This window comes from Diadema antillarum, unplaced genomic scaffold (genome assembly GCF_040938485.1).
Source record: "Diadema antillarum isolate AM-2024a unplaced genomic scaffold, OU_Dant_1.0 seq00000484_RagTag, whole genome shotgun sequence".
NCBI classification, from domain to species: domain Eukaryota; kingdom Metazoa; phylum Echinodermata; class Echinoidea; order Diadematoida; family Diadematidae; genus Diadema; species Diadema antillarum.
In genome coordinates this window covers 832,222-857,712 of record NW_027271447.1, presented here as the reverse complement: position 1 = coordinate 857,712, position 25,491 = coordinate 832,222, and the positions used below count along the sequence as shown (strand labels likewise).

At 39.3% G+C, this 25,491-nt stretch overlaps 1 protein-coding gene across 2 annotated transcripts in view; it reads left to right on the top strand.

Moving 5' to 3' along the window:
* LOC139733619 (ubiquitin carboxyl-terminal hydrolase 31-like) overlaps nt 1-25,491 on the top strand; it is a 117,176-nt gene that overhangs the window by 43,406 nt on the left and 48,279 nt on the right. For both annotated transcript variants that reach the window (XM_071644429.1, XM_071644428.1), the window contains exon 2: nt 3,639-3,971. In XM_071644429.1, the coding sequence (XP_071500530.1) occupies nt 3,639-3,971 (333 nt within the window). The remainder of the gene's footprint in view (nt 1-3,638; nt 3,972-25,491) is intronic.

Here is a 25,491-nt window from a genome sequence, read left to right as displayed (position 1 = left end):
TGTGGAAGACATTATGATTTGTACATGGGCTGCCTCGAAGATTGAATAACTTGTGTGGAACAAACTGGATTTTTGAAGATTTGATGTTCTTATTAAATACCAGCCAAATTTATTCATGTAGACTCTGTATGTTTTCAGAGTTTTTTTTTAAATGTGTCTCTCTACCAATGAGCTACATTTTGTAGAGAAAATAAACATGGAAGTTGCCATTGTGTCCAGAAACAAATTGCAATTATAAGGACCCTAATACGGCCAGTCACAAATTTATAATTACTTTGTATTTTATAACCATGTAAAGAAATTGTTCTCAGTTCCTAGGATGTGATGAGCCCGACTGACACATTTCATCTGGCTATTACTAAAGTCTCAGCTCTAGATGAAACGATGAGGGAGCGATATACATGTAATATGAAGGAGTCCAAATGGCACAGACTAGAATTTCCCCATGCTGTCTGTCTTACAAGGTGGCATTGGGCAATGCTCTCCTTCTTTCAAGCAGGGAACAGCAAACATTCATTCTCCATTCAAGCTATTGGGCCAGATGACCTTCTGACATGGCCAATTAGGCGAGCCTGCCGTGACTCAACCCAATTAATGTTGAGATGTCCCCATTTGTGCCTCATTTACCACTCACTGTTCCCGGCTCTTTGAAAACAAGTATCGATAACCTGTGCCAAACAAATGGGAGCATACCTCGGTATTGCATAGTCGGCTGTATGGTTGCCAACTTGCTTCCATTCAGGTATACTGTAGGACAAATGAGAGGGTTGGATACAATACAATTGCAAGCAGCTGTAGTCACATACAGTATCTGCAGACATGTACTTGATTTGACAGCAATATATTGTGATTGAAATGCATTATGGATAGAGCCTGTGTAGTCTTTGGAAATTGTAACAAGGAAGAAAATATGAAAATCATCAGATTTCCTAGTATGGCAGTGAATGAGACTTTTTATGTACGTAACACATACAAGAAAATTGCTAGGGACATGTTATTTGAAGGGACAAAATTCAGTTATGTCTGTATCCATATTTACAATGTAGTTCCTTTAAGCTTGCATAGTTTCTAATCAAAGAATTTTAGTTTTCCCCTGAAATTTGCTTCTTGACCTGATTATAAGTAGCAACAATGTGGTCAAAAAGCCATGTAAGAAAATGCGGCTAGCTTTGATTTGTTTTTTGTTTTGTTTAGTTTTGTTTTTAAATTACGTTGAATTGAAGGCTGAAATCATAAAGGCAGTAGGATCTATTCCTGATATAATGTGAACTTTGTTTTTATTTAGGTGTAAGTTTTGTTCAATTATTTCGTGAAGTTGTCTTAATGTGTAGTTCACTTGAAAGTTATCTATTATTCATTTATTTATCAATTTATTTGTTGGTGATGATTGCTTTTGAAATCTGCCAGTCAGCCGCAGGAAAAAAAAAAAGAACAAGTTTTCAGTTGATGCAGTGCTAAGAAATATAGTGGAAAAAATCCTGAGATGAGACAGAATGATATGTTGTCCAACATTGCAATTCTTGTTTCATTCCTTTATTGACTTCTGCTTGCAATAGCAGTTGCATCAAAGTGTTTCTTTATATCACATACAGAGACTCCAACTCTCCCGTTTTCGACGGGAGATCTCCCGCCGAAAGCCCATTTTTGCACAATCTCCCGTTCTCCCGTTTGAGATTTGATTTCTCCCGCCCTGGCTCTGTGTCTCCCGGTGGAAAGGATTTCATATTTATTTCTGTCGTAATTTCAAAAAATAAGCCTTAGATAGCACCAGAGAACATCTAGAATCCTAAGAACTTCGCACACATCAACTTGGAGTCTCCCGTTTGTTAGGGGTTTCGGGCGGGAGAATCTCCAGATCAGAAGGTGCTTGGGGTTGGAGTCTCTGCACATATGATTTCTTGGTTCAGACAATGGGCATACTGTAAAAGTGGAAATTTTCACCGTGTTGAAATTTTCACACATTTTGCGCAACCAGAAACTAATGCAAAAATAAAAGCACTCAGATATTGTTGCATGCCATGTTTCTGTAGTTGATGTCTTGATTCTCCAGCTGAGTGTGAAAATTACTCACACGAAAATATCCACTTTTACAGTATACTGCTGTTAAAACAACAAACTTTCGGAAAGAAAAGAAAAGAAAAAACACTTGCACACAACCAGAAAAGTTTGTAGGCATTTGCACCTAATTGGAGGTTTGGAAGTGATCAATCATGTGAGATTTGAATGTACATTTCACCTGAGTCCAACCCAGATAACAGTGATATAGGATGGGTTATATGCGAGGAACCAATACACTAGACAAATAATATCCCATTCTGTTGGTATATTACAGCCCCTAAAGTAGCCTTCATCATATATGAATTACTCCTGTGCTCCAAGGAATAAAAAAGGAAATAGATTTCTGCATGAGGTGTGTGTGTGGGGGGAGGGGGTGTTTGAATGTGTCTGTTCTTGGCATTTCTTTATGGCACTGAGCTCTACTCATCAATCTAACTCTCTGTCTGGTAATTTCTCAGCCTTATTCAGTTCACCCGATGGAGACTGCGCCCTCGATCCCCACTAATTGGTTTGGTGGGATCAACTTCCCTCCCACAACACTATTTGTGCTAATTGATTGGCATAGGATCTGGATTGATCCGTGTGGATTTAATCAAAGTAGCTCCCTGGCACAAGGGATCACTTTGCCGTCCGGGAATTCTTGCTTCTTATGCCTTAATTTTGTGACTTGTAAGGATTGTGATTTTTTTCTTTCTTTTTTTTTCATCCCCATTTTAATGGCATCGGGATGAAATGCAATAATAGATTGAACATTTCGTAATAATGTGCAATTAGGAATATTCCGGTGGGCTTTATGATGTAGTCAATAATTAAAAAAAACAACAACAAAAAACAGATTTCTGAGGGAGAAAGGATGAGGACATAGAGAGAGATAGAGAAGGGGGAGAGAGAAGTAGAGTGAGAGAGATAGAGAGGGAGAGATGGTGAGAGATATATATACAGAGAGATAGAGAGAGAGAAAGATAGACATTAGAGATAGAGATAATAAAGAAATCTCTTTGACAACCTACTCACTGGTAATGTCTTGACAAGCATTCTTTATCAAACAAATTGATTGTCCACACATGACTATTATTGTCATTTTCATTACACGATACTCATTCCTCCTATAAATGTCCTGCTATAAATGTCCTTCAGAGAGGATTATTTTGGCAAACAAGAGCTATATGCAGATGTTGTAGCACCAGTAGGAGCCATTCATTTTTACTCAGTGAACCATTAGGCATGAAAGCAGAGGAGTGGAATCCACAATATTTTTATGTGACCTCCAGCTCCCGTTCTGCATACCAGTTGTGTAGGTTGTAATATGTTGAGTAGAAACCAAAAGTAAAGAGTGATTGCATAATCCTGAGGTAGTCAAATGCTGTCATCATTTCTTGACACTGAACTAAAGAAGGTGCCCTAAAAAATGATTGGTAAAGTTTCCAACAATGACCGTGGTCAGAGTTGAAGTAATGGCAATGTCATAATCAATAAAATTGCTCGTTTTCTTTGTAGTTCTTTGTGTTATATATGCCACAAATCAATGGTTCATCATAATCATAGTCAATTCTACATCATTTTCTCACTTTCACTCGCAGAACGGGCAGAACAAAAATGATGAGCTGCTAGCCGCGGAGTCGCTGGCCAACCACATGCGGCGCAACAACAGCTTCGTCCATGACCTCTTTCAGGCCCAGTACCGCTCCTCGCTGACCTGCCCCCATTGCGGGGTGCAGAGCAACACCTTTGACCCCTTCGTCTGCGTCTCGTTGCCCATCCCGCAGCGCACCACCCGCGTGGTCATGATCGTCGTCATCTACGCGGACAGGGACCCGCGAGCGGAGCGGTTCGGCATCGTGCTTGAAGCATCGAGTACGGTAGCCGACCTCAGATCGACCATAGCCAGTACGTGTAGCATCGCAGTGACGCGGGTGAGTGGAAGACTTCTCTGTGCACTTTGTAAATTAATTTTTTGTGCTGGCTACCAGTATACACTGTCCAAAGTCCCTGGCACTGAAAGGGGCAATTTGAGAGGTGAAGCCACCATTCAGGGTGTAGACATTATTGATCACAATTTACATGATTTAAAAGCTAAATCTCCTCATTTGTATTTCTTATTTTCTTTTTAGAATCCAAAATGCTGCATACTTTTTGAGATAGATTAATTTTCTGGGCACTGCTCATGCACATTCTCTTGTGAAGAACCATTGCATTGCTCAGATTAATGTTGCAGAAAAGGTTTCCATCCTCTGTAAAAGAAAAAAATGACAACAACATGTAGTGTAGTCTGGTGCGTTTGTCATACAGAACGGAAGAAAAATCATAATACATATATGCAGAGGAGAATAATGTTTTGCTAGGCAACACGGGGATAAATACTGATCAGTTTCATGCATTCAGATTGGAGAAATACATTATTCGGGAATTCCTGAAGGAATCAGTATGAAGATGATTTCCTTCTCTTTGTATGAAAAAATTCAGGCCCTGGCAGATGACCTTTCATGTTTTGTTGGTGATTTTTATTTCCCCCTGCAAAACTAGCTCCTCGTTGACAATTGTCTGGCTCTCCTGTGCAATCTAGCTACCATCCTTGGCAACAAAATTTGACGCATTGTGCCGGAATATGAATAAGACAGGATATTTTATGACACGAATCATATCTATACGGGCAAAGCTTGTTTAATAATAGGCCCCTTGGGTGTAAGAGCTTCACCATCTATGTAGACATATGAGAGATCTGGCGGAGGAGAAGAATTGGTAAAGGTCTCAATACCAGGAGATGAGGAAGCAAAATAGAGAGAGAAAAAAATGCACTTTCTGTGTTGCCGAGCTTTTATGCAATGAGTTCAACTTGGCAAATATGTCTTCTTGCCTCCCGCAAAAACTAAACCTTATTCCTTTAAGAGGAGAAACAGAAGTGATGAGATGGGAAGGGAGGAGGGGGTTGAACAGTAACAAGGCAACACCTTCCTCGGAGAAACTTCAGAATCGGACAGATGGAAGAAATGGATCAAAGGATGTGTATCTTGCTGACGGAAATGGAGCAAGCCAGCCGTGATGTTGATAAGCGCGGACTCGTGTTTCTCGGGATGGAAATTAGTCTGCGTTGCGTTTTTTGCAGGTTCATCAATCATTTTGCATGTCGGCACTGATTCAGTCGAACTCCTCCTCCACTAGAGTGGAAAGCCAATGCCAGTCAGATGAAGTGCATCAGACACGATCTACAGCATCCTCGATCTCCCAGTTCATTCGAATTTGATAGATTACCTTTAAGCACAAAAGACAACTAGAACAAAGATGTATTGTGATATGCACTCCAACCTTGTACATTAAATATAATGTGCTGTTATATCAATTGGTACAAGCCCTGCTATGCACTCCGACCTTGTACATTAGATATAATGTGCTGTTATCAATTGGTACAAGCCCTGCTCTGCCCCCCCCCCCCCCCCCCCCCCGCATGCGCTTTAGTGTGCGTATGTGAGTATGTGAACCTCAAATACATCGTATGGGCAGCTTTAACTCCCAACGTCATTCACCCTATATGCCAAAAGATCAAAAGTTCTTTAAAAATCCATAAAAAGTTCTGGATCACTACCAAAATTGAATCATACATTCCTTCTTTCATTATCAGCTTTTCCTGCAAGTTTCATTCAAATCTGTTTTTCAACTGTTTGGGTTATTTTGCACATGGACAAACAAACAAACAAACAAACAAACAAAGGCCAATAAAAACATAGCCTCCTTCCTTGGTGTCAAGAGATAAAAATGCAGAATAGTATTACAGTGAAGAGTCACCTCCTGTGGGCAAGTCCAATTTGTATCTTGAGAACTTTGCAGCTAGGCAACTTAGCACCACATTACACAATTCAATGCACCCTCATGCTCCATCAATGTCACCGTGATCTCTCGAGAGAAGTCACTGACCCAATTATTTGCATTTTCAAGTGTCCCCTTGCCCCAGATGCTAGAATAATGCCATCATATACATGTACCTGCTCAGTCAGTCCCCTATGTTGAATTATGAGGTCAGCCTGGTAGTATTACTTGTTCATGAGAAATATCCCCTCCTGCCCAAAAACAAAAAAACACAAAACAAAACAAAACAAAACCCACAAACAAACAACAACAAGACAGTAACAAACATGCAAACCTTCCAATAAATGAATTAAGATGATAAAAGAAGTGAGTGTTGAACCATTCCGTGCAGAAATTAATTCTTTATTATACCCCCGCCAAACGAAGTTTGAAGGGGGTATATAGGAATCAGCGGACGGTCGGGCGGTCGGTCGGGCGGTCGGGCGGTCGGGCGGTCGGTCGGGCGGTCGGTCGGGCGGTCGGTCCGTTGCAAATCTTGCGTCGCGAACTACTTCCTCAGTTTTCAACCGATTCCCATAAAACTTGGCACAGATGTGTGCCTTGGGTTGTAGATGTGCAAGACGTATTTTTTGACAGTACCCAAAAGTACGTTGCCATGGTAACGTTATATTATGGGCAAAAATGGGTACAAATCTTGCGTCGCGAACTCCTCCCACAGTTTTTGATCAATTTTTATGAAATTAGGTACAGATGTTCATCTGAATATGTTAATGTGCAAGACACATATTTCTGCAGTGGCAAAAAGTGCGTTGCCATGGTAACGGCATGTTATTGGCAAAATATAGGGCAAAATGCTTCATGGCAAAGCTGCTTCATCAGTGTTCTTCCAATTCTCATGGAATTCATATTGAATGTTTGTCTTAGGATATAGGTCAGCATGACACATTTCTTGACAGTGACAAAAAGTATGTTGCCATGGTAACAGCTCACATATTATGAGCCAAAATGATGGAAAATTTTGTGTTGCAAACTACTTCCTCAGTTTTTGCCCAATTTCCATGAAACTTGGTACAGATGTGTGCCTTTGGTTGTAGATGTGCAAGACACATTTTTTGACAGTACCCGAAAGTACGTTGCCATGGTAACGGCATATTAATGGCAGAAGATCAAGGAAAGATCTTGCGGATTTAACTACTTCCTCAGTTTTTTGACCAAAGCTTATGAAATGTGGCACACACCTTGATCTTGGTGGGAAGATGTGGAAGACATATTTTTCGGACGTGTCGGAAGCTGCGTTGCCATGGTAACGGCATATAAATGGCAGAAGATCAAGGAAAGATCTTGCGGATTGAACTACTTCCTCTGTATTCGACTGAAGCTCATGAAATGTGGCACACACATTGGTCTTGGTGGGAAGATGTGCAAGACATATTTTTTGGACGTGTCAGAAGCTGCGTTGCCATGGTAACGGCATATTAATGGCGGAAGATCAAGGAAAGATCTTGTGGATTGAACTACTTCCTCAGTTTTTGACAAAAGCTTATGAAATGTGGCACACACAATAGTCTTGGTGGGAAGATGTGCAAGACATATTTTTCAGACGTGTCGGAAGCTGCGTTGCCATGGTAACGGCATTTAAATGGCAGAAGATCAAGGAAAGATCATTCCTTGGGTAAGACTGTCGTCACGGGGCGGGGGTATTAATCACCTTAAGTGATATTTCTAGTTTTTTATGAATTCAGCCTGACTACATTATGGTCTCCGTAGGACAATGAACAGATTACTCACATGCAATCACATTTTTAAAACAAACTTTTAAGGTACTTTCCATTATGGTCAAAGTTTTATTGATACATCAGATATCACCAGTTTCAAGTTCAGTATGAAAATTTGACTGTAATTTTGATTCTCTTTTGGCAGCTGTGTAGCTGTAGCGTCTAAAACATGCTAGGAGAGATCTGAGAGACAGATACACTGTATGTGTGATAACAATTGGCATTGACAGTTAACGAAGTTTGTTCTCTCCGATCTCTGCACTATGCACTGCCAAAAGGTCCATGAACCCCCCACCTACATGGATTATGCAGTTTTAATAACCCACTTCTATCATTTAATGCGCACATTGCTCAAACAAGGCAGTGCTCTCAGCTGATGGGTCGTTGTCTGCGCTGCATTCGTCGTCGTCGTGTGTGACGTTCTCGCCACGTGTGTTGACATTTCCCAGTTCTTCAGGTAGCGCCGGAGATAAGGAACCCCGCCGGCACAGAGTGTTGGAGTTGAGCCGGTCGGCTTGAACTATTCCTGGAGGGACAATAGAAGCGTGATAACCTTTTCAATGGCAGAACTGTTCTGATCCTCCTGAGATTATTAAAGTATCAACAGACGTGACATAGTAACCTTTTGTCGGAGCCACCTTTCGTATCCTTGTACTGGACTGAATCTAATAGTCACCTGCTACCAATAAGGAATGAGTTCCTGCAAGAAGGTAGTAAGGCATTGCATGTATATTCTTAGAAATATGCACATATGTAGGGTTAATGTGACATAATTTAGTGTTGATTATATACAATCATAGTGAAGAAAATGTGTGTTCACCCTACATCATTGCACTCATACACCTACAAGCCCCATTTGTATTCATACACATACTACATGTACACTCTGCAATAGTCTTTAGGACTGAAGGCAGAGACTCCAACTCTCCCGTTTTCGACGGGAGATCTCCCGCCGAAAACCCATTTTTGCAAAATCTCCCGTTCTCCCGATTATGATTTAATTTCTCCCGCCCTGGCTCTGTGTCTCCCTTTGGAAAGGATTTCTTACTTATTGCTATTGTATGTTGAAAAAATAAGCCTTAGATAGCACTAAAGAGCATCTAGAACCTGGGAATTTCGCGCTTCGCACACATCAACTTGGAATCTCCCGTTTGCTAGGGGTTTCAGGCGGGAGAATCTCCAGATCAGAAGGTGCTTTGGGTTGGAGTCTCTGTGAAGGAGGCAGATGTATTTAAATACACTTTAATAATAATGATGATAATGATAATGATAATGATAATGACAATAAAAACAAAGTGCATAGCTACAGCTATGTGTAAACAGTTAGTCAGAATGCTATATTTAATCTAGATAATGAGCATTCATTAAAAATGATTGAAAAGTGGAATCATGACAGAATGCTAGATCACTTGGTACTGCTCTGACTCTATCCTTTCAAAGATACACTTATTCTGCAGCAAGCCTTCACTGATTTATTCCCCAACAGTTGACATTGTCAACAGCACTGTACATGGACAAATGGGATAGTTTGTAGAGGGTAGGTCGAGCTCAGTTTAAATTTGGAGTTTTCGGGAAAGAATGAAAACATAAAGACGGGGTTGCCAAGAAACGGTCCAGAAATACAAGGACTTGGTCTGTGAAACAAACTCTGACCTTCAACTGTGTCCCACAGACTTAAGTTTGGCAGATAGCATTTCTCAACTTTTTGTTTGTTTTTCCCAATTATCCAATCTAGTGTGGCAGTTAATACGATTTCAGTGGGAATTTGTATAGCCGCAGTGCATTTCTTGCCCGCGAGAACTCTAGTATCTGTGACTACAGTGGAATACCAAATGCAATTATGCACTCATGCGTAACAATTCTACACGTCTTGCATGTTTGCACATGATCCCCAAGGAAAGAAAGAAAGCAAGAGAGAGAAAGAAAGCAGGAATGTGGTAATGTGGCGGCAGACATAACACAACATCACTGTCGCTGCGCATGTCATTGTTCACTTTTCGTTCACGCCTGTGGAAATTAAGGCTTAGGGCCGGTCCAAATTGTCGCAGACTCGCCACATGCCGGCAGCTGCTCCCGTAGAATGCTTAGAGTGGAATGAGGCGTCATGGGTGCAGTGTTTCAGGCACCGCCAAACAGGCATTTCTTCAGACAAAAGCGGCTGCATTTCCAAGGGATTTGATAGTGACGGCTGATTGCAAGGACTCACATCCAAACTTAAAAATACCCAGCTGCATTTTCTCCAATTTTCTCTCCTTCTGTACTTGCCTTTGCTACTTTTAAAGAATAACACAGAATTGTACGAAAGGGGTTAGTGACCACAGAGTGATATTAAACTGAAGTGACTTTTTACCAAAGTAAAAGAATTAATGTAATGTTCCTTTTCTTTCTGCTTGGAGCACCCCTGGGCTCTAATGCATTATTTGCAAGATCAGTGTCCATAGGTATGACATGCTGTGGAAATGAGTATTGATGAGTGCATTTTAGAATTCTTCTGATCTCACTCACACTGAAAATTCATTGCAGCTGATTAAAACACTGAATTATCGTTGTGTAATTACATCAATAAGTTTTAGGGCAATTTGTTAGTCAGTTGCAATAAAAAGGACTCAAAGCAAGAATTCATTGATTTGAACACTACAAATTTGTTTGACTTGATTGACCTGCACAAGTCCCCTTTGTTGTGAGTCAGTTTGGGATATTTGGTCAAAGACATAATGCCATGCTCAGCAGTGTTCTTTCTCCCAAAGCCAAGACATTCTTTACTGAACTGACTTGATGACAGTATGACAAAAGCAGGGGCGGATCCAGGAATCCCGTGTAGGGGAGGCACCTTTGCAAAATTAAAGGGAGTGCACGCACCCCCCCCTCATTTTTTTCTTTTTATTTCTTTTGTTTTAACCAAAAATAAAGAGGGGGCGCGTGCCTGGTGCGTCCCCCCTCTGGATCCGCCACTGATAAGAGAGTACTGGTGCAGATTTTATACCTGTGCAAACTTTTATAACAGTGCCCAGCAAGCACTGAATGCTTTGAAAGTAGAGAGTGAATTGTAGTATGAGGTCTTCTCCTCATCTTCATTCTTCGTCTCTTACTTCATCTTCATCTTCCTTTACGTTTTCCTGTTTTTTTCTTCATCTTCTTGTATGACACATTAAGACTTTGTTGATACCACTATACTGACTAGTCTCTTTCCATTACGAGTCTCCCAGGGCACAACACCGGGTATCAGTATCATTTAAAAGCCTTTTACTCGATTTAGAATGCAAGTTAAACGGACCACTTCATTGGCGTTTCACCCTCCGCTGAAAATAAAAAAGAAAGATAGATAAATGAATAAAGAAAGAAAGAAAAGGAGGAAAGAAAGAAAGAAAGAAAAGATGAAAAGTGAAGTATCTTCTCTGTCTGTATGGGTTGTCACTATCCACCTCACATATCATTTATCTAATGTCCTATCAGTCCCATGCAAGATGAAGTATTTCCCCCTATATACAACACCTAAAAAGAATGTAGCTATCCGATTGGTCAGTTGCCCATCTATTTTTAACAGAATGCCATGTCATGACATTCTGTTAAAAATACCACCGCACGCTGTAGCTGTCAGCCGTGCAATTTTGTTTGAGCAAAAATGGATAGCGCATCGCTGGCGTCACCCATTTCCATTTACTCCCGTGTTCAAACTTATGATTGACTCAAAGTTTTTTGTCCCATGTCATGTCTGTGATGTCACAATAAACAAACATTTGCCGCGTGCAGTCAACAATTACAAGTGTGCTTACAAACATGTACTAGTGTATGGTCTTTACTCACGCAATGGAACAAGATTTTGCACTCGGTGAATGATGAGGTGCATGATTCAACTCGGCTTCGCCTCATTGAATAGAGCGCCTCTGTCATTCACCTTGTGTGAAATCTTGTACCATCACACTCGTGACCATTCACTATTTTGTATACTATCACAAAGGCTGCGTGCTTTAGCCTGTGACGTTGGTCCAGCTAGTGTCACAGCGGCTTGAACCATGGTCCTCCTATACCCGATGCAGGCATTTAATATGACTGAGTGAGCTTGCCCTTTGACCTTGTAGATTATAGTAACATTGCATGATTGTTAACCCATTGAAGATGAGTCCCAAGAATACTCTGGCAGGTGTCTGTGGGAAATGCATGTTATAGCAAAATCAGTCTGTCCTCCACGGGTTAAATTGCACTAATGTGGTGTACAATGTACAGTGTATAAAGACAGTCGAACACTCTGCTTCTAGTACTTTAACATCTTATGAAGATCAGTTTATTGTCGACTGTGTGGACATGCAGGGCGCTTATTTCATATAGCAGCCAGTGACCTCCAAAGTTGTCATAAAAACTGGAAAAGTAATTTCACATACTAACAGGGCAAAAAAGAATGTTTGTTAATAATCTTGGGAATTCTAGATGCAGTGGTTAAAGACAGAGCTGGGTGTGGCACCACTTATTAATGTATTGCAAAATATATTTTTGCTCTTTTATGGGGGGGGGGAGGATTGGGTACTTTCTGCATCATGAAAGGCCTGATGGTTGTGCATTTTGAGAAGTGCCAGTTGTGTATATTCTAGTGGATATGTTGTATGTTGTCAGAAATTTAGGTTAATTATGCTCATATGATTATTCTAGCTCAAGGACTATCTGACACATACATATGAGTATATATCACTAAAAACCGAAATTGCAAAGCTCACATTCATTGTTACGGATACTTTTTGAAGAGTTTTGCTAATCTAGGCCATGCATAGAAACTCTTTTTTTGGAACAATATGAAATGTCCTTCCTCACATACACACATGCACACATGCACACATGCATAACAAAACAAAGTGAAAGGTCTCGAAAGCCAATTTTAACGCTTTCCGATTCACCAAAACTGCAATTTCAGCACAGAATGGCAATTGCTCCAAATGTAATTTCCTGTGTGGCAGTATCTGGTTATGTCAGATCACCCAATCACAAGTTAAATTTTTGATATGGTCCAGATTTGGTCGCAGCTAACTATGCCGAGCCGGGCCCTGACCCCTGATATTTGCCCAGATGAAGCCAACCCTGTCATCAAAGTTAACGACCAGTTAACGCCTGCCATGGAGTTTGAGCGGTTGAGAGTAAATAATTCCTGGCATTTACCAAGGAAACACATCATGAACCTTTCACACCTTGTATGTGTATCTCCCTCTCTCTCCTCCCATCCCCCTTCCCCCCCCCCCCCCCACCCCACCCCCACTCCCTCTCTCTCTATGTATCTTGCATTTTCACACTTTCTATGGATGCGTTGCATTTTGATTGTGAAAAAGGCACGGAAAACCTCCAAGCTGTAATGATGGATAGCGTGGACTAAAAATGGTCATGAGGAGTGGGAAAAACACTACAGGCAATCAGTATCAGCTCAAGTTCGAAACAAAAGGCAATCTTTTTTATTTTCTAACAGGCTCTTTCCTTTCCCAGAAAGTCGTGTGGGGACTCGAAGGCTAGTATTTTACTCAAGAGTAGATACCATTAGCGTGATACTTTCCCGAGATATGCCCCCATGACATTGGGCTGTTTTGCAATTTTCCCAGCACTTTACCATAATGTCAGACTTTCATAATCACCTACAGTGTAGTAGGAATTTGTAGCAGTGTACCTTCTACTTTGCTGGATAGTGGATTAATAATGTATGAGATTTCCAAACATGATCTGCCAGTTTTGCAAAAATATAACCTTTAAAGATGGTGTTCCAGATCAGAAAAGGCTATGTTTTTATGATAATTTTGCATTATCAAAGATTCATCTGTAGCCTACTCTTTTCAACCTTCCCCTTTTATATTCCAACCTAATTTGCCACACCCCCCCCCCCCCCCCCCCCTTTGTGATGATATTGTCTGAGATAATTGGTTAGGAGACTACAAATAGAGCTCAATTTTGAGATAAAATAATCACCAGGAATGAACCTGACTGATTAAAACAACAGAGATGATGTCAACTGTCTTTGCCACTTCTCCTTCTGTTCTGGTCCCTTTCATCAGCCAGTTGTTAAATTTGCAAAGGACAAGTGAGATCATTTGTTTGCAGAAAGAGAAAAATTGGTTACATTATCACTTGATAACTTTAATTTTGCATGAAAGCATGGGTACTTTAAAAAGCTCTATGCACAGTTATTGAATTCATTTATACCTGTAAATACCATGGCATCAATGAAAAGAAGCTTGTTAACAGAAAAATAAAAATGAAGGGTACTGCTTCAAATAAGACTTCATACTGACAAGTTGATATGTCTGGTCACTAGTTGAGGGAAACTTACAAAGTGACCACTGACAGGAGTTAAAACCACTATTGACCACAGAGCTGACAAGTTCCTTCCAACCTGCCGGAGGCTCTCTGCAGTTTGACATATCTATCTCTTTGTTTCATGACAGGACAGGAGAGTGTGAAAAAGCAGGCCTCCCATATTTGGGAATTACATTGAAATGCAGGTGAAATCTGCCTGGTTTGCTCTGCGGAATCTTCCCCGATTTTCGTGCGTTGAATATGGGCAGCCCTGGAAAAAAAAAAGGTTTCAGCAATGATGGGGACAAGAAACCACCAATCACTGGAGGCGGTGAGGCTGGCCATGCCAGGAAACGTCTGTTCGAATGCGGCTTCAACTTTTCAACGAAATAGCGCACCGTTTGATAGCCTTGCCACTAATGCAGCATTTCTACAGTGAAACATGGTGTATTACTCTGTGGGGTTTTTTTTGTCTCTTCAGGATCATAAGGAATTTAAATAACATCTCCCTTTAATGTCTTTATCCCTTTCTTCACAACTTCCTTCATAATATCTCATCTAAGGGTGTTGTTGGCATATCTCAGTGCCACAAGCCCTTTTTTTTTCATGTCCACTCTTATTTGTTCCTTTTTTTAGAGGACAGTCTTAGAGCCTCGGGGATGTTTCCCTTTTCTATCTATGTTTGCGAACACCCGGCATTGTTGGGGCACCCTCATCATGCAAGTTTCCTGTAATTGGAGAATGCTGTAGTGTGAATTGTTAATGTCATGGTGGAGACTGAACAACCTTTGTGGAAAATGAGGGAGGATTTTGGAGAAGCACACTCACACATTTCTAGTTTGATGTAAAATAAAAAAATCTGTTGTATGTGCGACAAATACACATTCTATTCTAATAGCAGATAATGCATCAAGTAAGATTTTGTAGAAACAATGTGGGCCATGGAACAAAGGGAATTCGCTCTAGATACATTTGATGCATTTAATGAAGCAAATATGATGTGATATTAAAAAAGTAAAGAGCGTGCCTAGTTGAAGGTCTGGAAAGTTTCATATCCTTTTTTATGTTCATATGAGTTTTATGTGCAGGAAAGTGGAACATTCATGCATGTTTAATGATTTTAAAGCAGAGTTAAGTTTAATATGATGTATGATTCAATGTGAATTTGGTCAGTACTTTAGTATCACATTGATTTTGGAGAAAAAAAGGAAAAATAGCAACAAATTTGATAGGCGTACTTCCAGTCCTAACCCAAACGTTTATCTATGTCATCTCAAGAGTATTAAAATCACTTGTCATCCTGTATGTTTAGATGATATGTTGTATCTCATCATTGTTTTGATTTGATATTTTTATTATTAACTTCTTTTGGCTATAGATTGATCAGTAAATGCTTGTTTTGATATGCTTGCAAGTTTCATATTTTGAGGTATTTAGTTGCAAATGCATCTTTTAACAATATTTTGGGGTATAATACAACTTTAAAAAAAAAATAAAAGTAGCAAACTCTCCCCTTTAAGATCCTCCTAAGGCTGACTTTCCTTTTTTTTTTCTCCCTCCTGTCTGCATGATGTGTAAAATGCAGAATGGTTCGGTGTCACTGCAAACAGCTTCTTCTCTTTCCTCCCTACCCTCTCTGGTGTCCGAATCAATTCTCGGGCAGAGCGCCGGGGAGCGTGCCAGAGTGTCGGGCCATGCATAAACATGACTCTGACACGGCTAGGCAGAGTCTGTTGCAGTTGAGCATGGTGACGGCAAGGTGCTTTAACACTCTCTCCTCATATGTCTTCTCTTCCCCCCCCCCCCCCCTCCCGTCCTCTCTCCCTAAAAGAAAGAATAATGGGGTGGGGGGGGGGGTGGAGGGGAAGAAGGGAGGAGTATTGTTATAGTGATGCATCAAACCTTGATTGTGGTTACAACTCTACAGATTCAAGATATAAAGTCTATGATTTTTGTTTAAATTCTGTCTTGTATCGATCATTTCATACAGCCCGTGAATTTACTGTTGTGTGTCATGTATCTCACATGGTTTTTATTTTTGCGAAATTCATGAATTGATCAATATTCTCAAATCTAACCACTCGAGAAAATATTAACTCTGATCCCAGCATGAATGTGACATGCACATGTACATCACTCCATTCATTATACTCCTCGATCACAAATTTAAACACTTGTGAAATTGTTAGAAAGTCCTGATTCGCACAAAATTACACTTGCTTAATAATATGTAGCATTTCATAGCTTAACTGCAACAGACTCTGCCTAGCATTAATAAATGCTGTGTGCAATACACACTTACGAAAAAATCAACCAACCCATAACAGGAAAGCACACACACACACACACACACACACACACACACACACACACATAAACAAAAGAAAAAAAAGAGTTAGAGAAAGCTTCAAATGTGCATGCACTTTTCAGAGGGTTGTGCAGTAAATATATGGAATGAGTGTCGAAAATTGCAGTTCGTGACGACGCAGAAATGGTCATGAAAACTTAATGATGTAAAGCGGGTTTGCAGCTGATGGCTGCATGGTACTGGTTCCCACAGAAGTTGTGGTGGCACTTTCACCAGGGTAGGCAGATTTAGTCTCCGATGATGACACTCAAACTGGACATAATTTGTATCTCATATTTTATTTACGTATACAGCTGTATGTATGGATATGTGTAACATGATTTTGTGCATATGGATGTCAGTCCTTGTGTGTGCATTTGTTTGCGTATACAGTTGAACCTCTCGTATCCGGACAAGTCGGGACCGGGGCTCATCCGGATAAGGGATTTGGCCGGATATGGGAGACTCAATGCCTTGTACATATACATACACATGTACTGATGTAGCCCATTGTAGTACCACAGTCATGTAGTAATGTGCATACTGCAACCTTTTCATTGTTACACTCAGTAACAGACCCCAAAATATAGGTTCGTGTTTGCAAGAATGAAATCATTTTCTTTTATAAATTCTTGGGATGATTTACCTAAATAATTATTAAATGTATCAAGTATATGTAATTCATGTGTGTTTGTGTAGGAGTTCTCAAGGAGTTGGGAATCCCCCTTTCCTCCCGTAATTATTTAAAAAACAATCACGGCGAGATTGCGTCCGTATAATAGAGAGATCCGGATAAAGGGAGGCCGGATAAGAGAGGTTCAACTGTATATTATATATTTTTTTGTGTTCTCTTATAAATCCTTTATACAATGTAAAATTTAAGATTCCTGTATTAAAACTTTCTTCTGTGATGCATCATTTCATTGAAACTTCCACCTTTCTGCCTGAATAGTCTTCACTGTACTCTATCTCATCATCAACTGGAATCATGCCTTAAAAGTAAAAGCTTTGACTCTAATCTTTTACACTCTTCCCGCTGAGCATGTACTCTCCTAGTCATCTGTGAACCAATTTGGGGGCTTATTACTGCCCTAATGCAGTGTATTCTTGGGTCATGCATCAATATATCTTCGCAAAGGTCACATGTTCAGTCTTGGTGTAGCCTAGTAAAGTCCCTACCAATGGTTCATTTGTGGAGGAAAAGTTCAGTTATGTACATAGATTTTTGCTCGCATTTGCAGTATGTATAGTGCATGATTAGTATTTCAAATCCATACGGATATATCCCAATACATATGTACAGGTACATATCAATCTATCTAGCTGTATAGATGTAAAGGTATAGCTTTCTGTTGTACACGCCAAATGTTTCCCGAGGTTTTTATTTTCAAAAATTTCACGAGTCAGGTGCTCTTCGCGAATTTAAAAGCGTGCAGAAATTTTAACTCTGATCCTCAACATGAATGTGATGTACACACATACATTTCTTCGTTCAGTGCTGTATACTCCACTATCGCAAATTTAACCACTCGCAAAATTGTTGAGAATTCCCGATTCACGAAAAATTAGACTCACTAAATATATCTTATATATACAGTATCCGATGCTCTACACCATGCCTGTCAGTGCCAAAGGTATTAAGTACTAAAGGTTTACTTGTCAGTGTGAAGTTTTGACATGTTAGGAGACATTGCTGGTACAATGCCACATACGGCAAGTTCTAACACTACTTCAGATCCCACTTCGTGGTGCGTTCAACACTGAAGTCAAAATTATCTCCAAGGTCAAAAGTTAAATACATACGATGAGTACCTACTTGATCGATGAATGGCTTGATAGTCTCCATATGTAAACTGCCAATATTTCTATGGCAGACGTAATATCCACCTATGAAAAGAAATGTGAACTTCATTTTTTTACTTGAAAGAGGAGTCTTAATAATTTGATTGTATTATTTGAGGACAATGAAAATCATTCGTCTGTTTTTTGTTGTTGCTGTTGTTTTGCTGTCGGGTTGAGTGAATACCATATAATGCCATTAGGATACCATCTAAGTAGATGCATTCTGAATATCACATATATGTGTGAAACTCTACAACAACTTTGAAAATGTACATAACAGTTTGATAAAATAAAAAAGAGGAAGAAGAACTTTCTCAATTTGCTAACCTTTCCATGCAACTTATTACAGGAAAAAAAATAGTTTCATGTGACAGAGCTGTTTCCAAAACACCTGGTGTAGGACTCATTTGGAACATTGGTACTTGTGTCTCGATTGTTTAGACAAACCTGAATCAAAACCAAAAGTGATACTTCTATGACAATGCAGGATAATTATTTGTACTGGTGTGTGTTGAAATGCTCTTTGCACCACACCAAATGTAAGTAGAGGTGGTATACATTTGTGTGTTGTTTCATATGTTAAATCCTCAAACCAGAATCATTGCACACTTTAATATACACACACACAAAAAAAGGTGTAAAGCTAATCAGTGATACAGTAGTTTCAAGGCAAGTGAGAGTCTGTTAAAGAAGACTAGTAATTTGTATGGTATGATACTGTCGATAGTACCATCAGGAGCTTTTGGAATAGAGAACAATACTCCACTCACACGATGTGGCTGAGCCAAAACTCTTTGGTCAATATTTACCCTGAACTCAAATCTGTTGGAATTGCACTTTTAGTTTTTAATTAGTAGAAGTACAGGGGTCAGATAAGAATATGAACTCTAAAGAGAGTGCGGGAGAGAGAGATAGAAAGAATCTGATAGATTTGAATATAATGTTATTTCATTCTTGTCACAATGAATGTATCATTATGTTATTGAAGGGCAATTTGTCAGTCAGTTGCATCACGCACATTAAAATGGATACAAGAAGTCATTGAACAAATACAATATATACCCGTATATGCAGTACCGCTGCTACAAAAAATCAAAACCAGCACTGGCTGTGTCAGGTGGAAGCTCAGTGGTCCAGTGAATAGACAGTAATCAGGGGATCGTGGGGTCATGTCCGACGCAAGTACTTATGCCTATGATTTTTATTATGTATAATATTAAAACGCTGAATAATCGGTGCTTATGATATGTTGTTAACTCTTTATGTGCCACGTTCGCACGTCTGGCTCAGTCGACGGCGTGCCAACTTCGCATATTCTGCTCAACAAACAAAGCCGCCAAAACCGATCGATAAATCGCTAATCCCACGGTACAATCAAAGCGTTTTCACGCTTTTGTTCCTCTCACATACGGCTTGCATTCTATGTGGTGATTCACTATCAAGCGGTGTTCCCAACAAGATTTGCGTGTACATTCTAAGTGTCTGTTACGGTTTTATGTGCAAAAGTCATGCCTTTCCAGTAATGTAGCAACTGGTATTTCAAAAGAAAAATTGAAAATAGAATTGTTATACATTGTATATGGAAGCAAAGTTTGGCATTCCTCTTTAACTTTGCTCACTATTATGTCTAGCTTAACAGAAATTTGTAGAAGTTATACAGGAAAAAACATAATTCTTTCTGAAAGCATGACTACCCTCGTGTCTCAGAATAACGTGGCACACAGGGGGTTTCCACCATGGCACATAAAGAGTTAAAGGGCAATTGGTCAACTGGTTGCAAGAATGGATGAATATTGAAGTTGCCTGCTATGCATAGATAAACCTTCTATTTCATAGATGTATGTAGCTTGTACTGCAAAGCATTATAGACTCACTGAACAGCATACCTAATCAAGGTCAACCCCCCAAAAAAAATAAATAAATAAATAAATAAATGAATAAATAACACACCCAAAAGCAAAAAAAAATACGGCAGATTTGAATTTCATAGACAACTGTATGTTTGAGGTAGAAAGGTTTGTGGTAGCATCATGTGTATCATGTAGTCCTTGTAGGGATCATAATAATAATAATAATAATAATAATAATAATAATAATAATAATAAGGTCTTATTTACCCAGGGTAGCCTCTTCAGTGTTGCCACTGCTCTACCAGAGGGCCCTGCTATTATTATCACCCTAGCGTTGCCAGGTACCCATTTATACACCTGGGTCCAGAGGGACACAGTGGGTAAAAACATCTTGTCCAAGGACGTAAGCACTGGGCGGGATTTGAACTCGGGTCCTCCGAGCGGGAGTCGGTAGTCTTATCCACTATGCCACAGTGCCCCCACTATGGCTCGACAGAAGAAGAGCCATAGACAGAGGGGAGTTGAAGAGGGCAGCGACATTGGGAGAATGTAAGGAAGGCAAATAGTGACAAGTGAGGGGCAGCAGTGAGCTGGAAGTTGATGTTGCACTGGTGGAGATGGGAGGAAAAGGGAACAGAGAGAGTCATAAGGGAGAATATAGTAAATATCAAGTAAAAGGTTCGGACATTGCTGAGAGGGGAAAGATTAATTGGAAGGGAAGGGGCAAAGGGAAAAGTTGAAGGTTGGAAAATCATGATTAGCAGATATCAGAATTATGATTTCAATTATCAAAATTATGATTTCAATTATCAAAATAATGATTTCAGTTATCAAAATTATGATTTCAATTATCAAAATTATGATTTTAAGGAGTTAGTTTTAGCTGTCAAGTACTGAATTTATCATGTCTTATGCTGATATATATATCTGAATAAAATTTTGATCAAAACTGAGCAGTCAAAGTTAGATATAATTGAAGAGTCTTCCTTGGATAACATTTGGTGCATGCTATGAAATTCATATGACTGTGGTTTTACTTATAAAAGAGCTAATCAGTTCATCCATTTCTTCTTTAAGGTCAATCAATTATGTTTTGAATGAAAGCAAAATTATGTTTTAAAATGATTTACAGAAAAAGAAAATGTTGGCACAATTTGTTTTCGTTTTTCCTCCAGGGTTTTAGCACTGTTTACTCAGACACCAAATGCTCATGATGTTAGGATTGATTGTGATGATAAATATTTGGCAGTAATATTCAGGGAGGTGATTCATGAACTAAATTTAGAGTCAAACCCATATGAATCTGCCGAAAAGTCCACCAGTAGCCAAGGTAAACAATCACATCTGTTAATGTCCACAATGTCAATTTGAAAACTTTTTAAAGAGCTGAAGTGTTAGGCTTTAGGTATTCCTCTTAAGGGTTGGAAAAAAAAAATCTGTGTATTTTTTTTTAACTTCTGTACAGGAGGTATACATGTAAATACAGTCTAAATCAGACATGCAGAAAATGTTAAAAGTTTAAAATCATTCAGTTTTCTTGCTGCCATAGTGTCAGGGCCTTCTTTTCAGTCTTGATGTAGACATTTGGAGAGAAACTCCCAAAAGTTTCATTTTTCCACTTTAATTAATAATGAGAAGAGCTGTCTTTTATCTGTTTTTTTTTTTGTATTCCACAGCATGCTCTTTAACCTAAATATTGCATTTGATTTGCATCTCAGTCGAAATTTGGCAGGATTCGAGTGCATTCGTTTTTATTTATATCATTTGCTGTCATCAGTGAATTTCTGTGAATTGAGGGATGCAAGGGTGGATTTTGGTTTCAAGGGAGGATTTTGAGGCATAAATGCAAATTTACCAGTATAGCAGGCTTGACAAGAAGAAAATTACATCTTGGAAATCTTTAGGGCATTTTGAAAGTGTAAGCAAGACTGCGCCACGCTGTGTGAATTAGGTAAATATCAGTTAATGACCATCGCTATCGTATGATTACGGATGATCTTCCAGCTATATATCAGCAGGATTATTGAGGATGAATGAGTGATGATGGGTATTCACATTACAGGGCGAATGATATCAGGCACTCAACGTTAATTCCTTGCACTGATCTGCAAGACATCATATTGATTACGACCACAGACCTATTGCGACATTTGGGTGTGGGTTTATATTTGATCAGATGTTTTTTATTTCGTGATATAGTTACCATATGAGAAAAAAAAAAGAGAGGGGGAGGGAGAAGCAGAATCTCTAATACAGTTACCTTAGCCTATAGATATCACCCAGGGGAGACGGGTGGTGTGGTAATTATGGGTAAGTATTCTTCATACAAAAGATTTAAGATTCTCAGAAGGGCTCAAAATTCATCTTCCAACATTTGAAATTTCCTTGCAATATATTGGAAGACTCTACCAAGAAATTTTTCTGGCTGATATGATGCGATTTACTGGGATGATGAGTTGTTATGGAGTGTTTTTAGATCAAGAGTGTAAATTGATAAGTTGGTGTACCCGACTTTTTTTCCTGAAGCGCCCTCCCTGTTCAGTAGTGTGTACATGTCAAAAGCTACTAGTATGTGATGATCGGATTGTACCCTAACAGTATAGTATGGAATTGCACGCAGCTAACAAGCTGTATTATTCACTCTCACACGACAGATACCGCCATGACCCAATATATTGTAATCGATGTAATCAAATATAAAATGTCACATAGCAACCATGATTGGTTATATGCTCTGAGATTGCATTGCTTCCGGTGTACCTATTTTGTTAATATTTTGCATTTTCGGCCTTACCCATGTGAAGTCATGTTATCGCAGTATCATTTCTCATATCTCATCCATTTGTTTCCATTTTATAGCAAAAATTGATAGTTTCTACTGTCATATGGAAACTATGTTTTATCTTTAATGGGTTTGATTGGTATCTAATTGAGGGGCCACAACAAGCGGGTGCTTTTCCTGCGTAGATCGCTGCTCAAACAGATTTCACTTTCAGTGTTGTTCATTTATTCACAGTAAATCAGCAAGGAATATTTGCTTAATGCTCAATTTCACTTACTTCAAATTCCTACAATTTTGTTGTTGTCGTTTTGATACTAGAATCGCAAATAATTCGAATTTTACTCCTTTTGAGGCACTGTTGCAACTTCGGCAATGATTGCTGTGCATAGAGTGGAAGTGTACATGTGATACGCTCAAAGCCTGACACTCCTCATTCTCGCACTGAGGCAGCCAGGGTTGATAGATTCCCAGGGTGGATGACGGTGTCTAGTAATTGTGCTCAATGCCTGTGAACCCGAAGAAGAGTATTTTCCCCACGAGGGGGATTATGACCTTGAAGATTTCTCCTTTTCAATGCCATTTGCCGACAGTGATTACTACGGGCAAGTGGCGCTTGAAACATGAGAGGAAATAGAGAGGCAGGTATGTAGTTACATAGTGGATAGATATACATAGATTAATAGATAGATAGATAGATAGATAGATAGATAGATAGATAGATAGATAGATAGATAGATATAGGAATAGTAGATAGATAGATAGATAGATAGATAGATAGATAGATAGATAGATAGATAGATAGAGAAAAGAGGGAGATGAATGCATAATGAAGTTAAAAGATTGATGGATTGATAGATTAATGAATCTTCAAATGAAAACTTGAGTGTCAATCAAAGCAAATAAAGATGAATTTGCATACCATTTTAGCTGGCATACAATGTATAATACAATAATTTACCTGAAGGATTTTCTTTAAAAAGGAATGAGTGAAAATTGTAGATTTCTGAGTATGTAGAATGGTAAAGTGAAAATCAAATACTGTTGTATATATGAGAACAGTGTAAATTGGTATTAGAACAGGAAGTTCATTACAAAATGTAGGATACAAGATAACACTCTTTATGAGACAGACATATAATGCAGAGAGCTGGAGAGATTGAGAGAGGGGTAGAGATGAGAGAGAATAGCTCCAAAATGATTGAAAATGAGACTGAAAAAGTAGGAATGATGATATGGATCTTGCTACATAGAGCTACTCCAGAGAAAAAGAGGGAAAGGTATAATTACAGAATTTACCTCTGCAGAGAAATAATATTAGAAATAATAGATGGGACTTGCATGAAGAAAAAACTGAAATAATTCGTTGCTTGTAGATGTCAAGAATGCCAATGAGAGAGAAGGAAAGTAAGAAAGGAAGAGGAGGCGGAAGAGGAAGAAGAGGAAGAGGAAGAGGAGGGAGAAGAGGAGGAGGAGGAGGAGGAAGGGAAGACAGTGAGAATCAGGAGACTGGAGTAGAAAGACAAGAGTCTGTAATATGACATTGCCATTAGATGGTCTCGTAGAAGAAGACAAGATAGCATCAGTCACACAGGAGATGTGGCAGGCAGAAATAGAGAGGTGCATGTCGCTTGTGTGTCAGGCTGAAGGCTTAAAGGGGAGCATCAGCATTAAAGCTCGGATTTTAATGTATGCATGTATGATGCCACAATGTTACTTGAAATTGACCTCATTTACATCACTGGATATTATCACTCTTCAGTAAATCTATAAGGAGATAAGACAGAGAGGTAGCTTGTGTGTCAGGCTGAAGGCTTAAAGGGGAGCATCAGCATAAAAGCTCAGATTTTAATGTATGCATGTATGATACAACAATGTACTTGAAATTGACCCTGTTTACATCACTGGATATTATCACTCTTCAGTAAATCTATAAAGAAATAAGACAGAGAGGTAGCTTGTGTGTCAGGCTAAAGGCTTAAAGAGGAGCATCAGCATAGAAGCTTGGATTTTAAGATATGCATGCATGATATAACAATGTACTGTATACGCCAAATATTTCGCGAGGTTTTTATTTTCGCGAGTTTCGCGAGTTAGGTGCTCTTCGCGAAATTAAAGGCACGCGAAAATATTGACTCTGATCCCGATGTGGTTGTGACGTACACGTGTACATGTCTCCATTCATGACGTATACAGTACTTGAAATTGACCTCATTTACATCGCTGGATATCATGACTCTTCAGTAAATCTATAAAGAGATAAGACAGAGAGGTAGCTTGTGTGTCAGGCTGAAGGCTTAAAGGGGAGCATCAGCATACCGTAGAAGCTCAGATTTTAATACATGCATGCATGATATAACAATGTACTTGAAATTGACCTCATTTTCATCACTGGATATCATCACTCTTCAGTAAATCTATAAGGAGATAAGACAGAGAGGTAGCTTGTGTGTCAGGATGAAGGCTTAAAGGGGAGCATCAGCATAGAAGCTCGGATTTTAATATATGCAGGTATGATGCCACAATGTTACTTGAAATTGACCTCATTTACATCGCTGGATATCATCACTCTTCAGTAAATCTATAAAGAGATAAGACAGAGAGGTAGCTTGTGTGTCAGGCTGGGGCTTAAAGGGGAGCATCAGCGGAGAAGCTCAGATTTTATGCATGTATGATACAGTAATGTACTTGAAATTGACCTCATTTACATCACTGGATATTGTTACTCTTCAGTACATCTCTAAGAAGATATAATGTGTAGGAGATGTCTGTTGT